General features: G+C 53.7%; 1 protein-coding gene across 1 annotated transcript in view; it reads right to left on the reverse strand.

The window, feature by feature from the left end:
- The window catches only part of TAF4 (TATA-box binding protein associated factor 4), a 71,640-nt gene that overhangs the window by 11,949 nt on the left and 45,364 nt on the right, over window positions 1–14,327 (reverse strand). The window contains exons 5-14 of the mRNA XM_030841631.3: window positions 13,625–13,747; window positions 11,641–11,730; window positions 10,890–11,135; window positions 9,156–9,303; window positions 8,589–8,703; window positions 6,450–6,619; window positions 6,031–6,161; window positions 5,086–5,211; window positions 4,583–4,639; window positions 4,036–4,155 (exon numbers count right to left, since the gene is read on the reverse strand). Coding sequence (XP_030697491.2) covers window positions 4,036–4,155; window positions 4,583–4,639; window positions 5,086–5,211; window positions 6,031–6,161; window positions 6,450–6,619; window positions 8,589–8,703; window positions 9,156–9,303; window positions 10,890–11,135; window positions 11,641–11,730; window positions 13,625–13,747 — 1,326 coding nt within the window. The remainder of the gene's footprint in view (window positions 1–4,035; window positions 4,156–4,582; window positions 4,640–5,085; window positions 5,212–6,030; window positions 6,162–6,449; window positions 6,620–8,588; window positions 8,704–9,155; window positions 9,304–10,889; window positions 11,136–11,640; window positions 11,731–13,624; window positions 13,748–14,327) is intronic.

Raw genomic sequence — 14,327 nt, forward strand, 5'->3', positions numbered from 1 at the left:
ACGGGTTTGTGCCCCGGTCCGGGAAGATCCCACATGCCGCGGAGCGGCTGGGCCCGTGAGCCATGGCCGCTGAGCCTGCGCGTCCGGAGCCTGTGCTCCGCGACGGGAGAGGCCCCAACAGTGAGAGGCCCACGTACCGCAAAAAAAAAAAAAAAAAAAAAAAGGGGGGGTATCAAAATAAAGGTGGTAAAATGTTCAGAATTGAGAATCTGAATGGAGTTTTTTATACTGTTCTTACAACTTTTCCGTATGTTTGAAACTACTCTAAATCAAAAGAAAAACATTTTGAAAAACACTAATCATTATATTCTGGGAAGAAGATGCCAGAGGCGTCAAAGTTTCTTTGAATCTTCCCAAAGGCCATATAAAACACACAGCAACTAGAAAGCAAAACCAAACGCTAGCAGACAACATTTACAACCAAACCGGTGAAGATGAACCGCGAGCAGCCACAAGCCTATCTGAAAACTGTGCAGGAAGAGCAGTGGGGCAGCTGCGAGGCCCCAAGGCCCCCAGGGGCCAGCGGGTGTTCACCGGGAGGAGTGGCAGGTTCACTGGAGAGCAGCAGCTACAGCCAGGAGTTCTCTCCTCTCAGCAGCAGCCTCGCCCCTAGGAACTCTGCCTCCGACCTGCCAGGGCCCCGCAGCACAGGGCCTCACGCAGAAGAGAACCTGCGAGGAGCGAAATTAAAGCTGAGCAGGACAGTCCAGGACCATGGAGGCAAGAAGGTCCAGGTGAGAGTCAGGGAGCAGCAGAGCCTGACGTCTCAGACAGCAAGTTCGTCACCACGCGGAAACAACGGAAGAGGAGCTCAGTGAAGCTGGCAAACCTGCAAACCACCTCCTCCTAAAGGCTCAAGACAGCAAAATTCACATAAAAGTGAACCACAGAGAGGTCAGGTCCCAGAGAAGCTGCCCTAGGAAAAAAAGAGAATAAGGAGCAGAACAACATCCCTACAGATGATCAGAAACCGCAAAAAGACGTAATCAAAACGAGATCAAAACTGCTATGTTCTATTTCCAAACAAGCTAAAAGACACTGAGAAAATGATAAGAAGCATGAAAGAATAACATAAATCAGAATCAGCGAAACTCAGAAATGAGGTGACAAAGGCAAGGAAACATCAGAAACAAAAGAAAATTTCACCTGAGAAATGAAGACTCTCCACGAAAAAGAACACAAGAGCAAACAAACGCAACAAATGATACCTTAAGAAGGAATTAGAAGAGCGAGAAGCATAAACAGGGTAAAAGTTTTTAAAAGAGAGACTGAAAGGATTAAAGAGAAAAGCACCAATACTGATGGCAGATACAAAAGATACAGCGTCTGAGTAACAGGAATCTCCGAAGAGGAAAACAAAAACAAAGAAAGCATTAAAGAAAATGTTCCTGAATACAAAAAGGTTTAACTGCATGTTGAAAGAACACAACCTCTCCCTGAGAACGCCAACCCAAGACGGCCAATTCCAAGTAAAAGGCTGGGCTTTAAGGGAAAAGAATTCTGTGGGCATCTTTGGGCAGAAAGAACACATGAGAAACACAAGAGAAATAAAATTAGGCTATCATCAGACTGACAGCAACCTTCCATACCAGGAAAAAAATTATCGAGTTGTAACTATTTACTCAAGATAGATTCTCAAGGAAAGAAAACGTGAGCCACGGCTTTTCTAGCCATCAAAACCGCCATCGACATGCACAAATACGGGGAACGCAGCCCCCACGAAACATTCCAGAAGAATCCAACAGACGAGATTCAGAAAACCAAATGACTAAACAGACATCCACACAGACTTGTAATTAGCATTAAACATAAAGTTACTTATGGAACTAAGATGAAGGGTCCAGGGAGAGAGGACAGCGTGAAACAGCCGTGTGATGTAAGCAAAACACATGCATGAGCGGCAGTCCTCGCTGGAGTGTAGCCCACCCGACGCTCTCCCTCCCAGCATCCGGCCAAGTCGCCAAAGGCCCTTCCCTGGGAGTAAGGATCATACCCGACGTAAGACCCACCCCAACCAAGCCTAAAACCTGCACAGGGAAGGCAAGTCTGCAGGGTGAGCCCCACTGGGTGAGGGAGCTCAGAAACACCATGGGATTTCCACAGACCCTACTGAACACCAAAGTGAGACACAAGACACACAAGTTCAAGATGAGCAGCCAGGAGCTGAACTAAAACAAGAGTCAGTACTCTTCAGAGGATGACGACATGTCATCCACAAAATCCAGCATCCAAGCGCCAATGGCTAGACATGCAGAGCGACAGGAAACCATGACCCACGGTCAAAGGAAAAAGCAGTCGACAGAGACTGAATCGAGACGCCCCCGATGTCAGACTTGACAAAACCATGAGAGAAGCTTTTACAAACAGGTTCAAAGAATGCTGGGAAAATGTGGCCTCAGTACGTGAGCAGACAAGGAAATCTCAGCAAAGACTCAGCAGCCATAAAAAAGACTTAAGTGGAAATCCCAGAACTGCAGATACATCGACAAATGAAAACTTCACTGGACAGACTGCAGAGCTGACTGGAGAAGACAGGGAATCTGAAGACAGATCAGTAGAAATGATCCAGTCCGAACAGAGAAAGAAGTGATTAAAGAGGGACAAATACAGACTCAGAGACCCACAGGGCAATATCAAAAAGATCTAACAGAGGTCTAACTGGGAATCCCAATAGGAAAAGACTGAAACAGAGAAAGTTTTGAAGAAATAAAGGCCAAAGTGTTGCAAATTTGAGGAAAACTACTGACCTACGGATCCAAGAAGCTCAGAGAAGCCCAAGCAGAGTGACTAGCAAGAGAACCAAGTCTAAACACCACACGGACGAACTTCAAAGAAGTAAGACGATCGCCTCAAAACAGCTGGAGAAGTGACTCACGTGACAGACAGGAAACAAGGACTGAAATCACAGTGAGGCCCTGAACACGATGCAACAACGTCTCTAAGGACAACGACGGTCACACGTTTACGGCTGTTTTCAGGTCTAAGAATAAGAGCTCTGCAATTTTGCAAAACACATTGGGAAATCTCCCATCTTTTTTGTGATCCGGAACAAGATAACATGTCTAAATGAGAATAGGAGTTTCCCTGGAAAAGAGAAAGAGACCAGCAGTTAAGACAGGATTCAAGGAGTAGAGGAAAAACGTGAAGGATGGCTAAAATTCTTACAATCACTCATCCCTATTAGTCGGTCATTCTATAAAGTTAAGTGATGTATGTCTGGATCTGCTCGGCTTATTCAAGAACATGAGAGAAAATTACATATTAAGTTAAGTCAAAAAAACAGAGCTGAAAGAAAAAAAAAACTGTCAACATTCAGGGAAAACTTCATTCAAACTTTTGAGCGTGAAATACAACCATTTTCAGGTAAACAAAAGCTGAAAGAATCCATCACCAGCAGATTGCACTACAAGAAACGCTAAATGCTGTCCTTCAAGCCAAAGGGAAATACCACAGATGGAAGCCTGGAACTTGGGGAAGGAACGAAAAACACCAGAAATGGTAAATAAGCAGGTAAATATAAAAGACGATGTTTTCTTTCTTCCTGTGATTTACTAATAAAACAACCGGCAGTTTAAAGAAAAAATAACAATACTTTAAAGTTGGGTTTGTAATTACATATAAAGACACGACAGCAAACAAAACAAGAAACTAACAAACTTTGGACAAACAGAAACAGGCAACAACCACCTTCCTTCACGTTAACCCCAGTACCCAGGGAGGACAGTCAGCCCCACAAAGGTCAGTCTTCGGACGGAATCTCCCCATATTCTCTTCAAAGTCAGTCTAAATCTCATCGTGTTAAGCTACAGTGATCAAACTTCCTCATGCAAAGAACTTCTTGCTCACATGATATCCACAAATAGGTTGATTTGAATATAAAGTATCGAATGTACCGAGAAAACAAGTACTCCAAGGGCGGTGAGACATGTGCGCGAACGACAGCCCGTTCTCGGCGTGCCTGACTCCCTGAAGAGGCGAGCGGGACGCAGATGCCCCGAGGCCCTTCCAGCCCCCGTCCCTGCATCCGTGCGGTACCTCTACTCCCGATCCCGGTGCCGGAGAGTCCACTTTCCTCTTTTTCCTGGGCCCGATGGCAGCCAGTGCTGTGAGGTTGGCATCTCGCTGCCTCATCTGTGCCAGTTCTTGTTGCTGCATCTTTGTTTTGAAAAGGAAAACAGGGACTGTCATTTCACGCACTTTTTTTATTACTACAAAAGTAATACATAGACACCAAAGGGTTTTCTAAACTTTCCTAAATGAAAATTTCATTTGACTGTTTTTTTTTAAACAGCAAGCATATTGTGCAATCAGAAAAACACTAAAGCAATAGATGCTCACCTTAAAAAGCTCAGATCTGAGCAAATTGTGAGAGTACAGAGACTGGACTGCACCGCATGAGAAATTACCGTGAAGTTTAAAAGCACAGGAAAACACTTTTGCAAACACCATAGATCGCTACGGGAAGGCCTATTGTGCAGAGATACCATCGCCTTCTCAGCCTCTCTCTCTCGTTAGGTGCTGAGGTTGAACACAAACGTATTTTCAAGTGTGCAGTGTAGACTCTTGGACTGGAAACGCTTACCTCCTTTGCCTTCTGTTTCAACCTTAACTGCTCTGGATCTTCTTGTCTGGACCGAGACTATTTTCAAACAGGTAAAAAAGAAAGATAAGTTGTGACCTAAACGTTCATCACCCGACAAACATGTCATCTTATACGTGACATGATGACATCTAAGTCACGTGACAGAACGCATTAAATTTTTAAACGTTTACAGCCAACGGATGAAAATTTATCATCATGAAAATCAATACCATTTGGATGTAAGAACCACGCCATGGTCCAATGTGACGTGAGGACGGTGGGCCAGGGCAGCCCGCAGGGCTCCGGGCTCAGTTAAGGGACCCGCCCCACGTGCTGGGCGACCTGCTGAGGTCTGGAGGCTTCCCGCCCCGGCTGCGCTCCTAACCCCGCGCACGTGTCATCGAGGCCAGCGCCAAACCCTGCTCCGGCTCCTCGAAACCCCAAGGGTGTCCGCGAGCGCCCAGGGTGGACAGGGGAAAACTGCGTGCAGCACGAGCACTTGCCTTTGCTGCCCGCATCAAGATCTCTCTCTCCTGTTCGTCCTTTCTCTGTTTCTCAATTTGATCAAGCTGTTCAAAAAATTTGAGCTGAGCCCGGACATCACTTGCCTGCTCGTATCTGTCATCATCCTAGAAAAAAGTGAAACGACTGTTGGTCACGAACTTGGGAACCCAGCCGGACAGTCCGCGCACCGCTTCCCGCCCCCCTCGGCCCACTCCCCAGGCGGCGCGCAGACCCAAGCCCCTCTCGTCTCCAAGACTCTGCTTCTGAAGTGCTCTGGACGTGCACACGCCGCCTCAGGTAAGTCATCCGGGGGCTCGCAGGCAACTTTCCATTTTATACGCTTTGGTATCATTTGACTCTTCTAAGTTACATTTTAAATTTTTTTCTAATAGCGTAAAAAGTATTTTTAAAGCCAAGTGGCTACAGGCTTGTACTTCAAACGCTGCTCGGGCAGTGCCTGGCCGCTCCACGGTGCCCCTGAAAGAGGGTTTGCGTGACTGAAGAGGAAGGCGGATTCTGCCTGGAACCTGCTGTGAGAGGCCGGGCCTCCACAGCACACGACAGGGCACCACTCTGAGTCACGGGAGCGCGGGTGAGCCAGAGCCCCTCGGGTCTGCAGGGACAGCTCGGGCCGCAGCTGCTGGGAGCCCCCCGCGTGGAAACGGGCGGGGGGCTCCACCTTCTCCAGAGCTGAAGATGCCACCAGCCCGGACCCAGAAGGCTGGCTCCCTAACCCGGAGGTCAGATCCTCCGCACCCTCCTTCCACAGCCCAGTGGGTAGCGCCCGGAGCACCACGGGACTGAAAGAAGTGGCATCTTCCCAAAACCTCGTTCTGGGGAAAAGTCAAAACGAGCTCAACACTCTGCCGCTTCCCCGTGCCCTCCAGGCAGCACCAGACCCGGGAGCGCCGCCAGGGCATCCCCTCCAGGAAACGGCGGGTTACCTTATAAGAGAAGTTCTTTTGCTGAGCCGTTTCTGATATCTTTTCTACAAGGTTCTGCAGCCTCTGTTGCGTGGCGTGTGACACGTAACTCACCACGTCTGGGTGTAACTCTGTTATGCCGTGTTTCTTACCTGGGGAACAGGCGGTATTTTACAATCACTGAAGTTCTTTTCTTTCCTTCACTGTTTTTCCCTTATCCCCCAGTTACCACTTTGTGCAACCTGAGGGTCGGGGGTGGTCTACACCTGCCCCAACTACCTGAGAACGTCACCGCCAACCCCACGGAAAGCACAACCCTGGCAAAACAGGTGACAAGGGACAAGGGGTGTCCCCCCAAGCCCAGGACAGCTCCGTGCTGAGCACCGCAGCCGTGGTCCACACCAGGCCCACTGGTGGAGGCCGGACGCCCAGGGCCATACCTATTTCCAATATTCTTCTTTGCAGAGGCGCCGGGAGGAGGAAGGTCTCGTCTTTGCAGGACCGCGTCAGGGTGCCCACTAACTCAGAGTTCGTAGCCAATATTCTCGCACTTTCTTCCGACAGGTTCACGCCGGCCATCGACGCTACGTCATTGATGTCATCGTCGTCCCTTCAGGAAGAAGAGGAGGTGGGTCTAACGAACGAAGGGCCGCCAACTCGGCGGGCAGAGGGGCGGCTCTCCCGCGCTGCTGTCACCTGAGCACAAAGGCGATCATCTGCGAGCGAATCTGTTCTTTTAAAGGAAGAGCCACCCCAAGGTACGGCAGAGTGGGAGTCTCTGCACACAGATGTCAATGCCAAGTTCACAGAGAGCACAGCACCTACTCACTGCTTCAAGGAGTTTGTTCTGTGAAATCCTTTTTAGATGATCTCACAGCATTATTTTTAATACGATCACAACCTCTCAGAAAAGCTGGAAGAACAGTACAAAGGAAAGTCCGTGAACCACTTGAGGGTGAGCGGCCGACCTGACACCGAACCCCCAACCCCCCGGACACGGCAGTGTGGCTCCCTGTGGACAGAGGCACCCCTACGGAACCGGGGGGATGGCCTTTGAAACCGGGCCACCAGCCACGCCCAGACCCCCAGCTTTGGCTAACGGTCCCTATAGCGGCTCCCACAGCAAAGGGTCCGGCTCAGAACCACGAGCTGCGTTTTGCTGCCACGTCTCTGCAGCCCCTCCCTGACTCTCGTGCCCCTGACACCTGGAAGGTCACAAGCCAGCTGTTCTGCAGCGTGTCCTCGTTTTCCCTCTGACGGACGTCCCTTTGTGACGAGCCGCGGGCAATGCACCTTTGGCAGGAATTTCACACGAGTCAGGGGCCTTGCTCACCCTGCACACGGAGCTCCTGCGCAGCTTCCCTGCGTCGGGGCGCCCCTCCCTCCCTGTGTAGTTACGAGGACCTCAGGGGAGGTGGTCTGAGACTGTGCAAATCCCGTTCCCCTAAACCACCCACTGACTCGTTTCTAGGGGCTCGGGTTCCTGTCTTACCCACAGGTACAATGTCACTACAGACACAGCTGGCAGGAGGGGGCCACTTGGGGGCTTCTGGGAACTCTGACGCTTGAGCACTGCTCTCTGACCAAACAAAGTGCACTAACTCGTCCTGCACCCTCGCGACTCCGGCCTGGAATCAGCACCCCCCTAAGGCACCCTGGTCACCGCGGCGGAAGCAGTTTTAGACGAGACCTGGGCGCTGGGTGTGCTGCTGCCATCATGGTGTCACCAATCCCAGGCCCCTCCAGTGGCAGAGCGGGTGGCTCCAGCCACAGCTTTTCCAGAGTATTCACAGCCGGACGTCCGACCCGACCCGACCCCACCGGGCTCGCCTCGTTTGCTCCTCTCTGTATTTCTAACTCCCTCACACCTGCAGGTAGACGCATCTTCCCATCTCCGCCACCCGCCCTCTCCCTCGTGGATGTCCTCCCCACCCCTGTGGGCCCCCACCCTCCGTGCCAGACTGTGCCAGCCACCCATCTCCTTGCCCTGCCTGGAAGCCGACCCAGGCTCAGGCCACCACGGCTCCAGCACTGCCAACACCTGCCCTGCTCCCTAACAGCTTGAGGGACGAAGCTTCTGGGAAGGGAAGGGAAGGACCACCCAGGTCCCCCGACACACGCACTTTGCTACTGCTGGATCCGAACCAAAGTAGCCACTGTAGCCCTTCCTATGGCGGTGCTCAGACCAGCTGCTCGTCAAGAGCCCAAAGCACAGCATCTCTGAAGGTTCTGAGGTTGAAAGGAGGACACAGACGCGTCCTCTGTTATGACTGTGATGCACTCAGAAGACCGAGCCATCGTATCACAGACACAAATCTCCCACTGGTCCGCGCGGAAAGTCAGCTGCTCTGCCATCCCGCCCTGTGTCTGCGGCAAACGTCCCTGAGCCGCTCTGTGGGAAAACACGCACACAGCGAGCGCGCGCACGTGCGTGTTTGTGTGTGTGCGCGCGTGTGCGTGCGTGTGTGTGTGTGTGTGTGCGTGCGTGTGTAGGGAATGAACGCAGCCTCAAAGCACCAACGGCCACCGGGCGAGGCCCTTCCCTCCGGGCGCCTCCTGAGCCAGGGCTCATTCCTTACCTAAACGAGCCTCCCCCGGGCTCCTTGAGCTTGTTTTTCTGTGCAGCAGCTGCTTGTGCTGAGACAGTAGAAAGAGCTTTGGTTCCAGGTAACACGGCAGGTTTCACCACAGGGACTGCAAAACAAGAGACGAGGGTATGCCCCCCGCGCACAGACTCGGAGATGGAGACACTGCCGTCCCCGGTGCTAGGCGGGCTGCAGGGAGGGCCACTACTCCCAGCCCACCACAAGGAGGCTTCCTAAAACGTCAGAAACGTTGCGTTACTAACTCTAGATTAGAGTAAAAGCATAAGCAGCATCTCTCACGCATTTGCCTTCCTGTAGCTCATCAAACTCTTTGGAATGTAGGAACGACTACTCGTTAAGAACCCAGTCCTGAATGTGTAATTGTAAAAATCGTACTGACGGGGCGATGCCCGTACAACCCTGTGAATGTACTAACGCCACTGAATTGTACACCTGTTCACGTGACTAAAATGGCCAAGTCTGTGTTACGTGAGTTTCACCACAATTAAAAAAACAGGGAGACAGGGCCCTGGGGAGAGCGGCCCGGCCGCCGGCCCTCACCTGGCTGCAGCTGGTTCAGCTGGATCTGCTGGGGCGTGGTGAGCACGATGCGGTTGTGGGGCTGCCGGAGCGCCACCATGGGCGTCTGTGTCAGCGTCACCTGCGGCGGCCGGATCAGCGCTCCAGGCTTGGGCGGCGGCTGGATCACCTGGAGCAGAGCCCACGGGGCACGTGAGCTCACGTCCCACCCCCGCCCCCACCGCAGAGGGGGCTCCCACACCTGTTCCCTGCCCAGGGCGGGGGGTGGGCAGCCTTCCGGGAGGACCAGGAGGGTCAGCCGGGGGCACTGCATCAGGCTGCAAGCTCCTGGGGGCAGATTAACTGCTCGGAAGCCACACATGGGGCCCTGAGGCCAGCGCCTGGAGGACAGTGTTTGCTGAGCTTGCGAACCAGTGTGGAACAGACGACTTCTCCCCAGATGTGAGCACAGGTGCCGGGGCGCCCCCTCAGATCCCTTCCAGAGCCTCGAGGGCTGGATCAGAATCCAGCTGCTGAACTTTACGAAGGTCGCCTGGTGGGCACACTTAACGTTACAGCGCACTCGGGGAGGGATGGGTGGTGCCCAGGGCCGAGCTATTTCTGCAACAAAACCTATGAAAATTCACACTGTCCAGAACGAGCAGACACACGACTGCCTGCAGGAGGTTCAGGCCAAGTTTTGCCACAAACTCAGGGAAGAGCCTCCAGGTTTCACGTCTCTACGGTCTTCAAGGGAAGCAGGTGATGGACCGGTGGTGCCCGACTCTGCAAGGGCGCGGCAGAGCTCCACCCCTCCAGTGAGGGGCATGCGAGCGAGCCCTGATCTCACACCTGCACTTTGGCCCGAAGCGTGCGCGCGCGCGCGCGCGCACACACACACACACACACACACACACACACACGGCTCCACCTCCCACGGGAGCCTGTCTTCCTCACCACCAATCAAGGCAAGAACAAATGCAGATTTTAACTTGAGCAGGTGAGAGACCACCACCTTCATGACTCTGATTGCCCGCCTGGTTATCACTCGAGCATTATCGTAAGATATACTCCACAACCTACGAAAGTGACGTGAGGACCTGCGTTGTTTTAATTTTTTTTAACCGTCTGTATAGGAACAAAATCCCTTTGAAATGTTAAAAAAAAGAATAGCAAGTGCCTTTCTACACTGGGCGAACCCCGTCTGCCTGCAGGAGCGCGCTCAGTCCTGAACTCTTACTGGGCGAACCCCGTCTGCCTGCAGGAGGCAGGAGCACGTTCAGTCCTGAACTCTCCCCAGCAGACACCCTTTTCTATAGCTACACGACCAGAACCCTGGATCCCAACCACAGATAAATCCACCGTCAGCAGCCGTGCCTCCCGAGGATCTCCAAGCCCCAAACGACGGCTGCAGAGCTCGGTCCTAGACCATGAAACCTGACGTGTTCAGCGCCAAGCACTTAGAGTCAGCTTCGTGTATTTGGGCCATTGCTCCTAATCAAAGATAACGTCCAGCTAAAAGATCCACTACAAACACACTGTGTCCATTTAAACCAGGGACGCCCGAAACAGCACAGACAACGGACGTGCCAAAGGGCAAAAGTCAGTAGGCTTATTTCGTTTTACTGAGAAATAAATTTCGAAGCTGCAGGGCCTCGGCCCCTGGCTGACACCTCACTATTTCAGATCCCGCCCCAGGTCCTCCCTGACAGTCTCTCTGAGCCGCGGGCGGCCGGGCACGTGCGGGGGAGCAGGGCGAGGCTCTGGCCTCCATACCAGCGGCGTGGGCTGCCCCTGCTTGCCGACGCCCACCGGCGTGGGCTGCGCGAGGCTGATGACAGGGGGCTGGAGGGCGCTGGTCACGGTGGCCGCCGTCTTCCCGGCCGTGCGCTGCACCGAGCCGCTGAGCACCACAGCCGTGAGCGCGGTGGTGGCCTGCGAGGCCGGTGGCGGCTGCTGCTGACTCTGCTGGATGAAGGCCGCGGAGTCGGGGGTCAGCTGTCTCAAGGCGGGCAAGCTCCTCTGGGCGGAAAGACAGAAAACACACGACCCTGAGAACACGTCCTCGGCCAAACAGCGTCGGTCTGGGGCCTTAAGGAGACGCCCCGGGACGCCGGGTGCCGGCATCCCAAACCACTGTCCCCCGACTGCCGCTGAGCAGGGTTACCCTCAGTGACAACTGGCTGCAATTTGTTTAAAAAACAAAGCAGAAGCGCCACTTCTGAAATGCAGTTAAGCGCGTCAAGGCAGCCGAGGCATCTGAGCGACACCCTCGTCCCAGCGGCGCGGGGCCCCCGTCTGCGGGGAGAGGGCCCCTCGCAGTCCCCGGTGGTGACACAACATTGTGGCCTCAGTGGCGGGGGTCTCGTAACTTACAGAGAAGCCTCGAAAGAGAAAACTTAACCTTCTGTCTCAGGGGGCTTGAAACCTGCAAACGCACCGGTGACACCCGTGCAAGCCCACCCGTCCCCGGGACGCGCCCGCCCCTCCACCCGACGCTGGGTGCTCGCAGGCGGCTTCAAATTACCTTCAGGAAAGGCACAAGGTAAGGTTGAGGTGAAGAATTAAGTTCTCGGTATAACCTACTAGTGAAATCTTCTGCTTCGATTTTTCCGTCCTTAAAAATAAAATTCACATTGAAATTCCTCCACGAATACAAACGCGCACATGCATATCTTTATGCAGCATTTCTCTGGTCTCGCGTTTTAGGACTGGCTGTTCCTCACGCCAGGTCCTGCACTGGATGAAGGTGCGGGAGGGTCCGGGGGCCACATGCTCAGCTGACACGGGTTCCCGGGCGTGGGTGAGGCCCCCGGCCCTCCCTGTGCCCCGCCCCATCGGGGCTCACTGGCCCACCCCACGACTTCCCTACGCCAGCTCCCACGGGACATCTACGCGGCACCTAACCCACCGCACATCAGGCATTTTGCCAGGCGACAGACTAGCCTAAAAGTACCCTCATGACCAAGTTGGAAGGTACCGCAGACCAGGGACACCCTTACCCAGAGAGACCACACCTACGCCGAGACCCCAGAGCAGCTGGGGCACCGGCGGGGAGAAGCGAGCGCCCAGACGAGACGGCCCAGACCCCGCTCTGGAAACCAAAGCGAGCCAGGTGTGGGGGCTGGGGGGCCAAGCCCGTGGCTGACTGGGCCCAGTTCAAGGTGGGAGTGGCCAGGGCTGCAAAGAGGTCCTGTAACAAGGGCGGAACGGGGGTCCTGGTGCCCTGATAAGGGCGCAGCACAACGGGGACGGCACTGGGCTCATCCGGGGGTGGGGGGATGGATGGGGAGGGTCGACGAGACGAGCACACGCTTCCAGCGCCGGGGAGGGACCACAGACAAAGGACCGTGGGAAAAAAGGGAATGGCGTTTATTTAATTAGAAATTTTCATTAGAAGGTAAAATTGTTATAATTAAAACAAACAAAAAGCTGGGAGTTCTTGTTCGTCGCAGGAGGTGAGATTATTTTTCAATCTCTGGGTTTCCTGAAAAGATTTAAGGAGCATCTGAAGCGATCATTTTTCCTTGTGAGAGCGGGACTTCATTCCTTTCTGGCCCCAAACCCACATGGTCTGCAGAGGCGGCACAGAGCCAGCCCCTGAGGGTGGCTCCCCTCCAGCCCAAGCCTCGGCACGGAAGTGAGGCTGCGAGCGGAGGGTCTGAGCCGACGAACCCACCAGCAGGACAGAAAAGTCCAACAGCCCGTCTGCTGAGCCACCAGGTTTCCTTGCATAGAGAAACCGAGAGGAAAGGAAAACAGCAGGAAGGAGGGGACCCCCAGGTTACCAGCAACAACAGAGGCAGCTGCCACAGGTGGACCTGACCGACTCTGACCGAGCCCTGCAGGCAACACTGGACTCAGCCTCTGGGCACCTGGGGGCTGCGAGGGATCCTGTGTTCACAGGTTATGTCCAGGCATCCGTGCTAAAATATTTATGAGACTGGGGAGGGGCTGTGGGTGGCAACGGGGGCGCAGCAGATGCAAAGTCATATAAGAACTCATGACCGACGAAGCCCGCAGGTGGCCCAGAAGGGCTGTCACTCTGCTTTCCGCTTCTGTATCACTTAAAATCCTCCATGAAAGGGACTTCCCTGGTGGCACAGTAGATAAGACTCCGTGCTCCCAACGCAGGGGGCCCAGGTTAGATCCCTGGTCGGGGAACTAGATCCCACATGCATGCCACAACTAAGAGTTCCCACGCCACAACTGGGGAGCCCACCTGCGGCAACTAGGGAGCCTGTGAGCCTGTGAGCAGCTAAGACCCCGTGCAACCAAATAGATAAATATTTAAAAAAAAAAATCCTCCGTGAAAAAGGCAGAGCAGGTGGAGGAGCGAGCGAGGGCCTTTGAACACCCTCCACCTGGTGAGTTTACATCGCTCCCCTGCGGCCAGCACGCTGTGGGGCCCCGAGAAGCCGGGCCGGCGCGCGGGCGGCAGGGTGGTGGGCAGAGGGGCCGGCGCGCGGGCGGCAGGGTGGTGGGCAGGGGGGCCGGCGCGCGGGCCTTACCAGCAGGCTCTGCACCAGCTCTCTCACGTTAGCGGCTGTCTCTGTAGACTGTTTGCCAGATGAAGCCAGTTTGATTAGCGTAGATAAAAAATTTTTACATTTCTTCACATTCTCCATAGTTTCCTGGATAGAAGTTAAAAAGATGTAAGCAAAAAACTCTTAAAAGGCAGATTTTCATCACAGCTTTTAACTAAGACATGGGTATCATATAAGAAATGTATGTTTCTGGGCTCCCCGGAGGCGCAGTGGTTAAGAATCCACCTGCCAACGCAGGGGACACGGGTTCGAGCCGAGCCCAGGGCCGGGAAGACCCCACATGCCACAGAGCAACGAAGCCCCGTGCGCCACAACTACTGAGCCTGTGCTCTAGAGTCTGCGAGCCACAACTACCGAGCCCACGTGCTGCAGCTACTGAAGCCCGCGTGCCTGGAGCCCGTGCTCCGCGACAAGAGAAGCCACCACAGTAAGAAGCCCACGCACCGCAACGAAGAGTAGCCCCCGCTCGACGCAACTAGAGAGAGCCCGTGCGCAGCAACGAAGCCCCAACGCAACCAAAAATAAATAAATAAATTTATTTTAAAAAAAAAAAAGAAATGTGTATTTCTTTTCTTAAACTTCTTTGAGGAAAATGCAGTAACTCTCACGGCCTGATGATGGGAGTATAAACCAGGACATGTGCTCTGAAGGTCCAGACCCAAGTTTA

The sequence above is a fragment of the Globicephala melas genome, chromosome 15, assembly GCF_963455315.2.
Source record: "Globicephala melas chromosome 15, mGloMel1.2, whole genome shotgun sequence".
Lineage (NCBI taxonomy): Eukaryota > Metazoa > Chordata > Mammalia > Artiodactyla > Delphinidae > Globicephala > Globicephala melas.